This window comes from Pantherophis guttatus, chromosome 2 (assembly GCF_059756535.1).
Source record: "Pantherophis guttatus breed Tessera chromosome 2, ASM5975653v1, whole genome shotgun sequence".
NCBI lineage: Eukaryota > Metazoa > Chordata > Lepidosauria > Squamata > Colubridae > Pantherophis > Pantherophis guttatus.
The window spans coordinates 127,254,797-127,268,434 of NC_142064.1; the positions used below are offsets into that span (position 1 = coordinate 127,254,797).

The following is a 13,638-nucleotide window of genomic DNA, read 5'->3' on the forward strand; positions in this document are numbered from 1 at the left end:
TCATTTTATCTGTTTGAACCTAATAAAAGTTGGGTTGATAACCATCTATCTGTCTGTTGTTGGAAACTGGGGCTTAATGCATGATTAATGACAACATTATTGGAAGCAGAATTGTTGTCAAGTTCTACTGAAAGAAACCTGGGGCAAGAGAAGGAAATTTGCATGGAAAAAAAAACATACACCATATAGTCAACCAATCCTGATACTGCCCCATTAGTGGGTGTTTCTTCTCATAGCAGAAGGTATGCATCCAATTATTCCTCCCAAAAGAGCACCACAAAACCTTCTTGTTGCCAGACCTAGAAATTTGCATCCCATTTGTATCTCTGGAGCCAAACTGCTCAAGAGGGAAGAGAGGAGACATTGTAGGGCACTAATTGTATTTGGTTCTTTTCAAGGCTCTGCCTAACCTATTTGTGTGTGTCTCTCTCAAGGAAGCAATAAACCAGCAGCACATTACATCTCTAGTACTAAGAATAATACCAGCCCCCCACATGGTGTTGCTACCTGTAGGTGAAAGTTGGTTTGGTTGGGTCCAAGGCAAATGCTGGTACTGAAGAGGACAGCACACTTCTCTTCCGTTACCGATTCTGTACTCTTGCGGTCACAACGCTTGATCTTTTTGAGAAGCTGAAGATGAGAAAAGGCACATCTCCATTGGCTTAACTTCTGCAAGGGGAAATCTGTTCCAAATCTTAGCTCCCGGCTTATAATTTGTTGACCCCCACGCAGTGGTGAAAACCAGAAGGTTCTGACAGGTTCTGGAGAACCGGCAGCGGAAATTTTGAGTAGTTTGGAGAACCGACAAATGCCACCTCTGGCTGGCTCCAGAGTTGGGTGGGAATGGCGATTTTGCAATATCCTTTCCTTGGGAGTGGGGAAGGAATGGGGATTTTGCAGTATCCTTCCCATGCCATACCCACCAAGCCACAGAAGTAAAATAAAATTGGATTTCACCACTGCCCCCATGGCCTTTTTGAATGACAAAGCTCACCAAACATGCTTCTAAGCAAAGCATCTCTTGTAAGGCTGAGCAACCATTCGGAATTGAAGGAGAAAAGGGGATTCCCCGCAACGGGACTCTTCTACTACATCTCTCAGTGACTCCTTAAAGAAACCGTATCTTTCCCTGGGCTTGCACAGCTGCTGCACAATCTTAGGAAAAAAAATACATTTGGCCTAAGGAGATGCCAACGTGAGCATCTTTTGAGCACACCAAATCACCCTTTCATTTTTTTGAATCTAGGTCACTGTGCAGCCCAAAGGAACACCCATTCGTGGAATTTTATAGAGGACTCGGATGTCATTGATTTACATATGTAAGCTTCCATTAAGTTGGGCAAGATAGAAAAACTGCAGGTTCTTTTTCATTTATACAGCAACAGATGTTTGTCTGCACATGGAATATAATGATCTGAGGATTAAAAAAAAAAAAAGCAACAGTCCTAAAGATGGGGGAAATCACTTTTTTAAAAAGTTCCCTTACAAGAAGGAACTTGGAAGGAAAAAACTTGGATGAGAATTGTCTTCCCTGCTGCACCCATTTTCCTCTTATAGTTATCTAGATGGGAGAGTATTATCCCCTCTGGCAGTCTGAAGGGATATACGTCATCTTCCTACCACTTCCAGCATCTTGTCATGGTGCAAGTGTGAATCAGACCCGAGCTACATCATCCCAAATGCTGATTGACACTGCTACATTTCTAAAGTTAATCATGGTTGCAACCTGGCCATGGCCTGAATGTGAGTTGCTTCTGGGGTGTCAACCGTCCCACTGGTTGAAATAGCAAAGGAGGCATCTTTTACCAAGATTTTAACTTTACTGAAAATGCCATGTGGGTATAGATGTGGAAAAGCCAGTTCTAACATTTTCATGCACAAATAGCAAAGGAAAACTTTCCCCTGGTCCTCCCACTGTCCATTGTCCAGCCAATCAGTTATACTTGCGTTGTTTTAGGAACAGTTTCTTCGCCTTTTTCCCAGCCGATGACCTTGGGGAGCTGGATCAGTCTCAGGCTTCAAGCTGGCAGACTTGCATTCCTGTACCCTCCCCAATACCCCCCTTGCATTCCAATGCCTTCTCCCCACCCCCATCCTGGTTGCTGATGTCTGGTTGTGAGCAGGGTTTGTGTAATGAACCGACCATGACATGGGGATTTTTTGTAAACTGATTTGAACTTAAACACACATGCATAATGACAGAGATGACCAACACCTCCCCTCCCCCTCCAATTTTGCTTTCTCTGCAATTTTTTGGTAAGTTGCTTCCCATCCCAATTTACAGCCTATCTCACCAGTTAGGCTGTTTGAATTCACTCCTATTCACTTCTTCTCAATCCACTTACCAAATTTTTGAACTGAGCAGTACAAGAATTGCTGGAGGCATTTATATCCAGGGATGCTGTGTTGTTTACAATCTCTCCAGTGCTTTCACTGAAGTCAAAAAGAAAACAAGAAATCATGAGTTGGTTCCTTTACTACCAGGAAGTGATTATTCATTGTGCCGAGAGTTCCCACTCTAAAGTTTGCTTATATGCTATAGTGAAAACAGTTCTTCTATGGATAAACACTGGAGCTAATCTTGTCTTTGTAAAATATTTCATTTTGAAACATTAGTTTTGAAAAGAAGAAAAAGGCCACCACATTACAGGTAGTCCTCAAATTACAACAGTTTGTTTAGTGACTGTTCAAAGTTACAACGGCACTGAAAAATGTGACTTATGACCGTTTTTCACAGTTACAACCTTTGAAGCATCTCCATAATCATGTGATCAAAATTCAGATGCTTGGCAACTGGTTCATATTTATGACCGGTGCAGTATCTCAAGGTCATGTGATCGCCTTTTGCAACTTTCTGACAAGCAAAATCAATCGGGAAACCAGATTCACTTAACAACTGGGTTACTAACTTATTGACTGCCATGATTCACTGAACAACTGGCAAGAAAGGTCTTAAATGGGGCAAAACTCACTTAACAAATGTCTCACTTAACAACAGAAATTTTGGGCTCAATTATGGTTGTTAGTCAAGGACAACCTATACATTGTCAAGAAATAACAGAATGACTGCTTTTTAAATTGGAGACTAATGGGCAGTCACTCAGAATTTCAACTACTACTCATTTTCCCTCTCGCGCTCAGTGTTTCCGTATACCTATAAATTTCTCTTTTACTATACTATTAAGAATAATTTCAAAACTTCTTTGGGCAAACTATTATGATATGTTTCTCTTATCCAGATATCATTTGAGCTGAAGATGAACTTTATTCATTTAGTTACTTCACCTTCCCCACCTTCATAAATTTCATAGGCAAGCAAATTTCATTTTAATGTATACTGATTAGTGTACATTCAAAGTGACCATAAAGTTATTCTAAGTCTTCTGTAAGTTACTATAGATATTCACTAGTTACATGAGATAAATCATTCCTCATTTTGACAGTTCTTCTTTCTCTTTAAGACAAGAAGGGAAGAGTGAAACAGCTCATATGTGGAGCAGTGGTGGGTTGCTACCGGTTCGGTCCAGATCTTGCAAACTGATAGTAACGGCAGCGGGAGGCTCCACTCACCCACCTGTACGTCATCATGGACGCTCTGTGCATGCGAACCGGTAGCAAAGGTAAGTGGAACCCACCCCTGATGTTAGTGGTGGGTTGCCCCCAGTTCGCACGGGTTCTATAGAACCGGTAGTAAAACTGGCGGGAGGCTCCGCCCACTGACCCTGACGTCATCAAAATGCGCTTCTGTGCTTGTGCAGAAAAGCGTGTGTGTGGCCCCGCTGTGAACCGGTAGTAAAGGTAAGTAGAACCCACCCCTGCCTGATGTGGAGCCCTGAAAGTATATTTCAAAGCAGTTCCTGTGAACAGTTTGTGTGAAATTTTCTCACTCTACCTAAGATCTGTGTTTAAGAATCTATTCTTGGATAAAAATCCATACCTTTTCACTCCAAATACATTCTTTAAAAAAAGAAACTTGGAAATAAATCCACCAGGAGAGAAACACTGAAGCTGCAATGGTGTCTCTCACCTAAAGGCAGAGGCAGAACGGTTGGCAGTCAGTTCCCGGGCCTGTTTCTCTGTCACAATGTCAGCCGTGACCAGAAATGATGTTGGCGGATGTTTGAGTAACTGAGGTCCCAGCAGGAAGCGGACACTGGCTTGAAATTTCGTCTGCGTCTTTAAAACTTGCGGAGGCTGTTTTTCCACCAAGAAGGAACTGGAGGGGAAACACAAGCCAGGCTCAAGTATGAGAAGAGCCAGTTCTGGGAACAGCATATTCACCCTACTCCCTTCCCCAGGATATTGCTAATAAGCGCTATGTGCTTAGAGCTCAAAGCATTGTTAGAGACCCCACACACCCACTTCACAATCTGTTTCTGTTGCTCCCCTCTGGGAGAAGGTTTCAAATTATATCTAGCAGGACCACCAGATTCTGTAACAGCTTTGTTCCCTATACTTTCCATCTGGTAAACTTGCAGGATTTGTTTCTCTTGCAATGTACATGTATACATCCGAATTAGACTGTGTTGTTTCTCCATGCCATATAATATATGTGGGTACATGCATAATTATTTGTTTGTTTGTTTATTTATTCATCCTGTCAAGTTTATGTTTATATTAGAGGTGGAGACCTTTTGAGTGCTGTAAAGGTAAAGGTAAAGGTTCCCCACGCACATATGTGCTAGTCGTTCCTGACCCTAGGGGGCAGTGCTCATGTCCATTTCAAAGCCGAAGAGCCAGTGCTGTCCGAAGACATCTCTGTGGTCATGTGGCCGGCATGACTAAACACCAAGGCGCACGGAGCGCTGTTAACTTCCCACCAAAGATGGTCCTTATTTTTCTACTTGCATTTTTTACGTGCTTTCGAACTGCTAGGTTGGCAGAAGCTGGGACAAGTAATGGGAGCTCACCCCATTACATGGCACTAGGGATTCGAACCGCTGAACTGCCGACCTTTCGATCGACAAGCTCAGTGTCTTAGCCACTGAGCCACCGCATCCCTAACTTGAGAGATGTATGCAACTTAATTTCATTGTAATGTATGCCAATTAGTGTACATTCAAAGTGACAATAAAGTTATTCTAAGTTCTAAGTTTCCCCATCCCTATTCATAAAGACAGCAGGCAGGAAAAAAAATTCTGGTTTAGGATGGGAAGAGCAACTTTGGGAGGGGAAGCACTACGGGATAGCATGCATTTGGCCATGTTTCCTGTTGAAAGTTTGATGAGCATGTTAAAAAAACCAAAAACGTCTGGAGTCAAATACTGTTCTGACCCAGCCTTTGCAAGTAATAATGTACTGTTCGTGAATAAAACAACCCCCTTTTTATAACAGAGCAGTAACAGTCTTTTATTTACGTGGATAAACAAAAAAATCAAACTTAAGTAGTCCCAACAAACCTGGGTTTGGCCAAGGAATCCGAATTGCTTGCTGTATATTAGAAATAAACTATTGTCTGCAACAACCGACCACTCCCAAAGCCCTCCTATTTATTTCCCAGCCAGGGAGCAGCTGGCTAGTGTCGACGTCTGCCATACCCCGAGAGCTGGCTTATTGTTTTCCTTTGCTCTCCTCTCCTTTCCTCCCTAAGCATATGTGCATCTGGGATGGGCCTCATCTGTTCCTCCCCCTCACTCAGCTCAGGCCCCGAAGACAGCTGCCTCTCCACCTGGGGGAGGACAGAAGTCCCCAGCTCTGCGTCAGTCTCCGATGCTGTTTCTTATCAAAGCCTTCCAAAGGCTCCAAAGCTGGCACAGGCCCTCCCTTAACCTTCTCATTGTCTGACTCTGCTGATTGCTCTCTGACAGCCGACGGGCCACAACAAATATACACATTGATTTAGACAAATTTAAAAACTGATATACAACTGAAACAAAATGTCCTTTTTGGGATCGATGATCAAACAGTTGGGCAAACATTTGCCCAATTGGGCAAACAAGCATTTTATATGCATATTACCTAGAATGGATCTGACATTACCTTAAATGGAAGAATGGGTGGTGAAATTGATGAAGTTGGCTAAGAAGGCAAGATTGACAGCTTTGATTAGAGAAAAAATTATAATTAATTTTAATGCTGACTGGAAGCTGCTTTTGGATTTTTGGCATGAAACACAAACAAATGAAATTATGACATAAGGATTTAAGACTAGAAAATAATAGAAAAAAATGAAAGTTATGTTGCAAACTTAGAGCAAGAGATCTTTGTAAATTTATGCACATATTTGCTGTAGAAGAAAAACAGAAGCCTTTGTATGTCTTTTTCTTTCTGCGCTTTTGACTTTTTCTATCTTATTAGTTTTTGTTCTTTTATCTCTCTACTTTAAACAAACGAAATAAAGTCATCTCAAAGTGCAGATTGTGCAAAGAAACAGAAGAAACAGTAGGTAATATAATCTTGTGCAAGAAGATTGCACAAACTGATTATAAACAATAGCATTGCATTATGGCTAATAATTGGAACATCTGTATAAATTATCGTGTCCTTGTTATAAAAAAATTGTGTGGGAAACATAAGCAGCCAAAATGAGCAAGATAAAATATTGTGAGATTTCCAAGTACAAACTGATAAAGTCTTGGCACATCACACCAGATTTGGAGTTGAAAAGAAGAAAGTGTGGATAATTAAAGTGATGATATCAGGGGATAACAGAATAGAATAGATAAAATAGAATAGAATTTTTTATTGGCCAAGTGTGATTGGATACACAAGGAATTTGTCTTGGTGCATATGCTCTCAGCGTACATAAAAGAAAAGAGGTCAAAAGAAATAGAAGTCAAAGAATCTAAAGGTATCAAGCTCTGAAAATCAAAGTTGAAAGATGGCATAAACTGGTTGTGGTGGTCCCAGTGGTTCTCAGCACATTGGGTACCATACCAAAAAGTCTTGAATGGCAATTAGAAAACCTGCACATTGGTAAAATTTCCATCTTTCAATTACAAAAGACCACACTGCTTGGATCCACACATGTACTGCACCAAAACATTATGACATCCTAGTTCTTGGGAAGAACTTGGTGTGTTTGAGGGCCCAACGCCAGCTAAAGAACTGGCAGGTGCAATTGTATGTTGTTGTGTATATAATAATAACCAATATTAATGTAGTTTTAGCGTTTGTATGGATAATTTCTTGGTAGGTTCTACGCAGCAGAGCCGATGTTAATCCTGCAAATCTGACTGTATTTTATAGGAAGTCCTGGCTTAGCAACCACAATTGGGAGCAGCAACTTGGTCTTTAAGCAAAGTGGTCACTAATTATAAAATCACATGACTGTAACTGTGTTTACATTGTTCCTTTGGCTTCCCCTTGTTTTCTAGCATTAAAAGGAATAGGACCCCAAACAGCTAGGTGAGCATAAATGGTGCAAATAGCAGGGAAGGTTCAGAATGCTCACCCTGGTGTCGGGATAATTAGCATGAAGAGGATTAATATTTACATTTAAATTCATTGGAAAGAAAGGGTTTATGGGTAGCCCTTAACTTATGACCAGTTGTTTAACAACCGTTTGAAGTTATGGTGGATCTCCCTGGAACTACTTACAACCCAGTTCTGAAGTGCCAATGGCTGCCCCTTCTGCAGTCACGACTGCATTTTTGAGGTGCTTGGCAACCAACCCACATTTATAGCCATTTGCAGAGTTCTGCAGCTACATAGTCTCTGATATTTTGGCGGGAAACCAGTGTTTACTTCTGATTTTCAGCAAAAAAACCCTACCCATTCGGTATAATAAGTTTGCGTAACAAATGCCATGTTTGCTTGCTTAACAGCTGCCATTGCTTAACCACAGTTTTGGACGAAATTTAAATGGAGGACTACTTGTACAACAGAGTAAACTCCAGCTCCTGCTTGTAATTGACAAGACCTAATGAGTTTCACCCTCAAGACTTTTGTTCCCATCCTAAGTGAGCAGCACTAGGCAATCAGCCAGTGCTAGCACATTCCTTTCGATATGTATTTCCCATTGTCTGCCTGTTTACTCTTAGTAAATATCAACAAGTGCTCCTGACATAATCTGAGAAGGAGTTTTAGTTGAAAGGGAGACTGACAGAGATTGAGTGAAAAGTGCTGAAGATTGGGGGAAGTCAAGAGATGAAATCTAGCCAACAGGAAGCCAAAAGATGAGGCCTATTAAGTTCTGCCAGCCAGAGATTAAAAAAGGTTTAAAATGAGAGTGAGAAAATGAGGCTGGTATATATTTAGCCTTTTCCTTGACTTTAGATATGAAAGGTAGAAAAATAGACAATTGAATATATATATCTATGTCTACGTCTACGTCTACGTCTACGTCTACGTCTACACATATGCATATAATATGTATATATATGTATATAGATCTTTGGTTATTCAGGTTTTCTTCCGCGTAAAATTGGAAGTGTCTTGGTGACATTTCGACGAAGTCTCATTCGTCATCTTCAGGCTGGTGTTTTCGGCTTCGTGCTTCTAGGAGCACGAAGCCAAAAACACCAGCCTGAAGATGACGAATGGGACTTCGTCGAAATGTCGCCAAGACACTTCCAATTTTACGCGGGAGAAAACCCGAATAACCAATGACCTACATACAAACACCCACGAAAACCTCAGAAAACAAATATATGTATATATGTATATATGTATTTATAAATATTCAAGGAGGAAAACTTAAGCTTCATCATTTTCAAGAGTACAGAAAAAACAATTCAATTACTTTAGGGACCTTGGTGGTACAGTGGTTAGAATGCAGTATTGCAGGCGAACTCTGCCCACTGCCAGGAATTCGATCCTGACTTGGCTCAAGGTTGACTCAGCCTTCCATTCTTCCGAGGTCGGTAAAATGAGGACCCAGATTGTTGGGGGCAATAGGCTGACTCTGTAAAACTGCTTAGAGTGGGCTGTAAAGCACTATGGAGCAGTATATAAGTCTAAGTACTCTTTATAGTTAGAACTGGCAATGCCTTAAAATGGGGAGAAGGAGGCAGAAGAGGAGTTAGCAGTTTTAGTTGTAAATCACCTTGCTGGTTCTGCCAAAGAAAATGACTGGGAAGTCATCATTGCAGAACAAATGTTTGCTTTTTTATCAAGGTATTTGAACAAAAGTGAAATACAAACCAATGGTTTTCTGCTCTGAGTTTTTATCTGATCATGAAAGTCACAGAAAGCTACCAGTCACACATTGCCTACATTATTTAAATATTAGAATATTAATATTAATAAATCAAAGAGAAAATTCCAAGAAAAGATCTTTGGTCACAGGCCATAACCTTGGGCTATTAATTAGGCATATCTCAAAAAAAAATTTCAATGACTAATAATCTCAAAAAAAAGTTCAATGACTAATATACACAAATACTCATGATACTGGGACTATGATTTCCTCCACATATCTCAGGAAATGATGAAGATGCATGATGTTGGATTTTTTTCATGTTGGGAGAGAAAATACTCTTAATTTATTAGCTCTAATGTATCTATCAATATAAGATATAAACAATTAAAGACATATTCAATTAGAAAGATAGAAAAGGTGAAGGCACGTGAAGCTGCTTAAGCTCTCTGAAATGCACAGCTAGGTTTACTCCTACTTGCAAACATATAAAATAAACCTGCTTGCAAGTAAAGTGAAATCTTGCTTTAATGGATCAATGAGCAGAGTTACAATTGGCAACTGAGGGAAGGGTGATTGTAAGTCATGAATGTCCATGAAACTGGATTGAATGTCATTGCTGACATTTAGGTCATTAGCATAATAAGATCATCAAATGTACATATGTATGTGTATGTATGTATGTAAATAGCAATAGCAGTTTACGGAGTCAGCATAATGCTCCCCAACAGTCTAGATCCTCATTTTACCGACCTCGGAAGGAAGGAAAGTTGAGTCAACCTTGAGCTGTTTAGGACTGAACTGCTGGCAGTGAGCAGTGGGTTAGGCTGCAATACTGCATTCTAACCACTGCACCACCAAATATGGGCTACTGTTTATGAAGTCCATTTTATCCAATTCTGGAAAAGTGAGGTTTCCTGGCACTTTACAAACCTTGATCAAGAAATAGGTTACTAACTTGGTTTCTTTTATTTATGCTATTTTTGCCTGTTTTAATCTATAACTGAATATTATAAAAGAAAAGAAGTGTTATAAAAGAAAAGGCTTTTTTAACTTCAGAGAGTGATCCAAAAAATAAATATAGTGCATTTAAGAGCTCAGGAAAATAAGTTATTTCCTCAGGGAAATTTGATGTGAATTTCACAACTCATGTCCAACATATTATTAGGGTAATAGCTTATTTTACACAAAGACATATATGTGTCTATGTGTGTGTATATAAAATTGTACATAGATATGTATATACATATATACACGTATGTACACATACACACGCCCACACACATACACCACATAGCTCCAGGGCCAAATATGACTCTAGATAGAAATACCTGTCCCAGTTTGCAGCACAAAGGCAAAAGAAAGTTGTGGAGAAAGTTTTGAGAGTGACAAGGAACTAAGCTTCCCATGATGGCTGAATCTTAAGAGTATAGCTCCATGTTCTCTTAGACTGTAGCTCCATGTCCCCTTTATCTTTTTAAAAAACTATTTCTTAGTCACCCATCTCCATCAGAGAAATGAATAACTAAAAACAAAGAATGCAGGTGATTGAGAAGATGAAGAATGGAGGGAAAATGAGAAAGCAAGGATCAGGTTGGGGATATCTATAAAAAAATTGTTTAGATCAGTCTTTCTCAACCTCATCAATTTTAAGATGTGCGGACTTCACTTCCCAGAAGCTCCCAGCCAGCATGCTGTCCACACATCTTGAAGTTGCTGAGGTTGAGGAACACTTGACAATTATTGGGAAGATTTTGATGTGCAACAAATTGGAGAAATGGGTCAAAGGTCATGGCTCTGCATTATTTGTACACAAAATATTCTTTTAACATTTCACACCTAGGAAACAGAAAGCTGATAGAACCAAGAATCTGATGCTAGGTTGAAATTGAATTTCAACTCTTTAAAAAACCGACACCAGAAACAATTGATAGAATGTCTTTATGGTCTCCTCTGAATATCTTCAACTTCTCCTGCTGATAATCCATGGTCCAGAGTCACCAAACAACACAGACAATAATCCCCATACTAGGCATAGCATGAAAGGAGACACCCGTGGGAAAGAAAGACAGCACTTTGAGAGAGGGATTCTCCTTACTTTTGTATAAGAGAGTTGAATGTATCATCAAGATGTTCTCGAATATGAGATTGAAGCTCAATTCCAGATGTGATCAACTGCTGGCGAAACTGGAACCAAATATCTACCAGGCATTCCAACCTGTTAGAAACATGACAGATTTATATCCCAGACTGAAATCCCACATCCATCCAAATCAAGATTATCTAAATTCCAAGAGTCAAACAAACTTTTTAAGGGGTATAGCAGTCACTTTTTATCAAGCACTAAAGATGGCCCCCGTTTTTATATTTGTTAAGGGTTAAAACAAACTTCCCTAACTTTTGTCCTCCAAAAGTTTTGGATTACAGTACAGTTCCCTTATTTCTCAGCCAACATAGCATTAGGCTATAGTAGATCCTTCATGATCAAGGACAATCAAACACTAGTACTGGACTCAAAAGAGAACTCTAGACTGTCCACATGGCTGCCTCATCTAGAAAGGATTCTATGTCAATATATATAACAAAATAACAGAGTTGGAAGGGACCTTGTAGGTCATCTAGTCCAACCCCCCATCCAAGCAGGAGACCCTCCACCATTTCTGACAGATGGCGGTCCTGTCTCTTCTTGAAAGCTTTCCATGATGAAGCACCCACAACATCTGAAGGCAAGCTGTTCCATTGGTTGATTGTTCTCACTGTCAGAAAATTTCTCTTTATTTCTGGGTTGAATCTCTTCTTGATCAGTTTCCATCCATTATTCTTTGTCTGGCCTATTTGGAAAATAGGTTGACCCCCTCCTCTCTGTGACAGCCCCTCAAGTATTGGAACACAGCTATCATGTCTCCCCTGGTCCTGCTCTTCACTAGACTAGCCAGTTCCTGTATTTTGCTTTTATGATGAGAGCAATATAAATGATTCAAGGAATAATAGCAACTAAAATATTGCCAACCAGATGGAGTGTGGAATAAAAATGATCAATGGTTGGGATTGGGTTCAGTATCTGAATAGCTCTTGGTTGCTCTCCATGACCAAGAGCAATAATAACAAATAGTAAACGTGCAGAATATAACTATAAGAAGCCAATGTGATGTAGTGGTCAAGACATCACCTAGAAACCTGGAGTTGTGAGTTCTAGTCCCACTTGGGGCACGAACCCAGCTTGGTAATCTTCAGTCCATCCTTCTCTCTGAATCCTAGGAAGCAAACCACTTCCAAAAGAACCTTGTTAAGAAAATTGCAGGGACTAGTTCAGATAATCGCTATGAGAAGACATATACAAATCTATTCAGCTTTCATTATCAATACAAGCTGTAGAGTTTAGCTCTTTTTTTTTTTAGTAGAGCTGAGTACTATATAGAGGTTAGAAATTTCCTTTTGCTTGTTATATATCTAAGATCTGACAAGTAAATATAAAGATTTACACTTCTACCAATACCACTAGACTCCTCTAGATATGGTAACATTAACCACAGACCTCTATCGGGGAAAGTAGATCCATAAGAGACATTGCCATGACAATTTGCATTCAGCTGCTTCTTTAAGCAGCATTAAAAGTTGGGTTGCTAAACCACTGACAGATTCAGAGTGATAACATCCCATCTGACAAAAGGTAACGCATTCTTTTTGCACAACTCACCTCTTTTGCAGAGGGGACAAGTCCTCATCAAATGGACTTCCATTCCCAGCCAGTTGCTGCTGCCTCTTCCAAATCAGAAGCCTCACCAGAACCTTCTTCTTGGCCTCTTCTAACTCACTGTCCATCTTCATGAACAGTCCTTGAAGGCTTTGAAGAGACTAAGAAAAGGGATACATCCATGAGTACATATGCAGAAAATGACATGCATTGTCTGGTATCCGTCAGATATGCAGTGGAGAACTTTGTTAGGGCGTGCATATTGTGTGATTGCTAGGAAGAGACATAGATGATCCACATGTAGAACTTGATCCAACATGTCAACATGTTTATTTAGAGCTTGGGAAAGGAATATTATATACTGAAGGGTTTGAGGCATTCCAGACAATTTTTCCCTGCTCAGTGTTCAATTGGGCATGGAAACAATAGTAACAGGATATTTTTAGCAGCATAGGGCTAGGATGTTTACAAGGATTAATTTTCCCCTTCCCCAGTAATCTTAATTAAAAAAAAAAAAAAAAAAAGAGGAGGAAGGTATGTTGAATATGTTTGCCACCTTATTTGTAAAAAACAATAAAGGCGAGAAATAAACAAACAAATAAAAACAAACAGCCCAAATTACTATTCTATTATTACATCTTAATGGGGCTGAAATCAATGGGTTGATAGGGTGGAGATGGCTGAATTGAATGGAAGAAAATAAGTGTGTGTGTGTGTGTGTGTGAGAGAGAGAGAGAGAGAGAGAGAGAGAGAGAGAGAGAGAGAGAGAGAGAGAGAGAGAGAGAGAGAGAGAGAGAGAGAGAGAGAAGCAATACATGAAGGAAGAGAGAAAAGCGACAGAAAGATACAAAGAAAACAATCAAAA

The 13,638-nt window shown here is 39.9% G+C and overlaps 1 protein-coding gene across 3 annotated transcripts in view; it reads right to left on the reverse strand.

Moving 5' to 3' along the window:
* STAT6 (signal transducer and activator of transcription 6) overlaps window positions 1–13,638 on the reverse strand; it is a 101,088-nt gene that overhangs the window by 34,982 nt on the left and 52,468 nt on the right. For all 3 annotated transcript variants that reach the window (XM_087886678.1, XM_087886681.1, XM_087886680.1), the window contains exons 7-11: window positions 12,777–12,934; window positions 11,178–11,297; window positions 4,028–4,216; window positions 2,346–2,433; window positions 508–630 (exon numbers count right to left, since the gene is read on the reverse strand). In XM_087886678.1, the coding sequence (XP_087742804.1) occupies window positions 508–630; window positions 2,346–2,433; window positions 4,028–4,216; window positions 11,178–11,297; window positions 12,777–12,934 (678 nt within the window). The remainder of the gene's footprint in view (window positions 1–507; window positions 631–2,345; window positions 2,434–4,027; window positions 4,217–11,177; window positions 11,298–12,776; window positions 12,935–13,638) is intronic.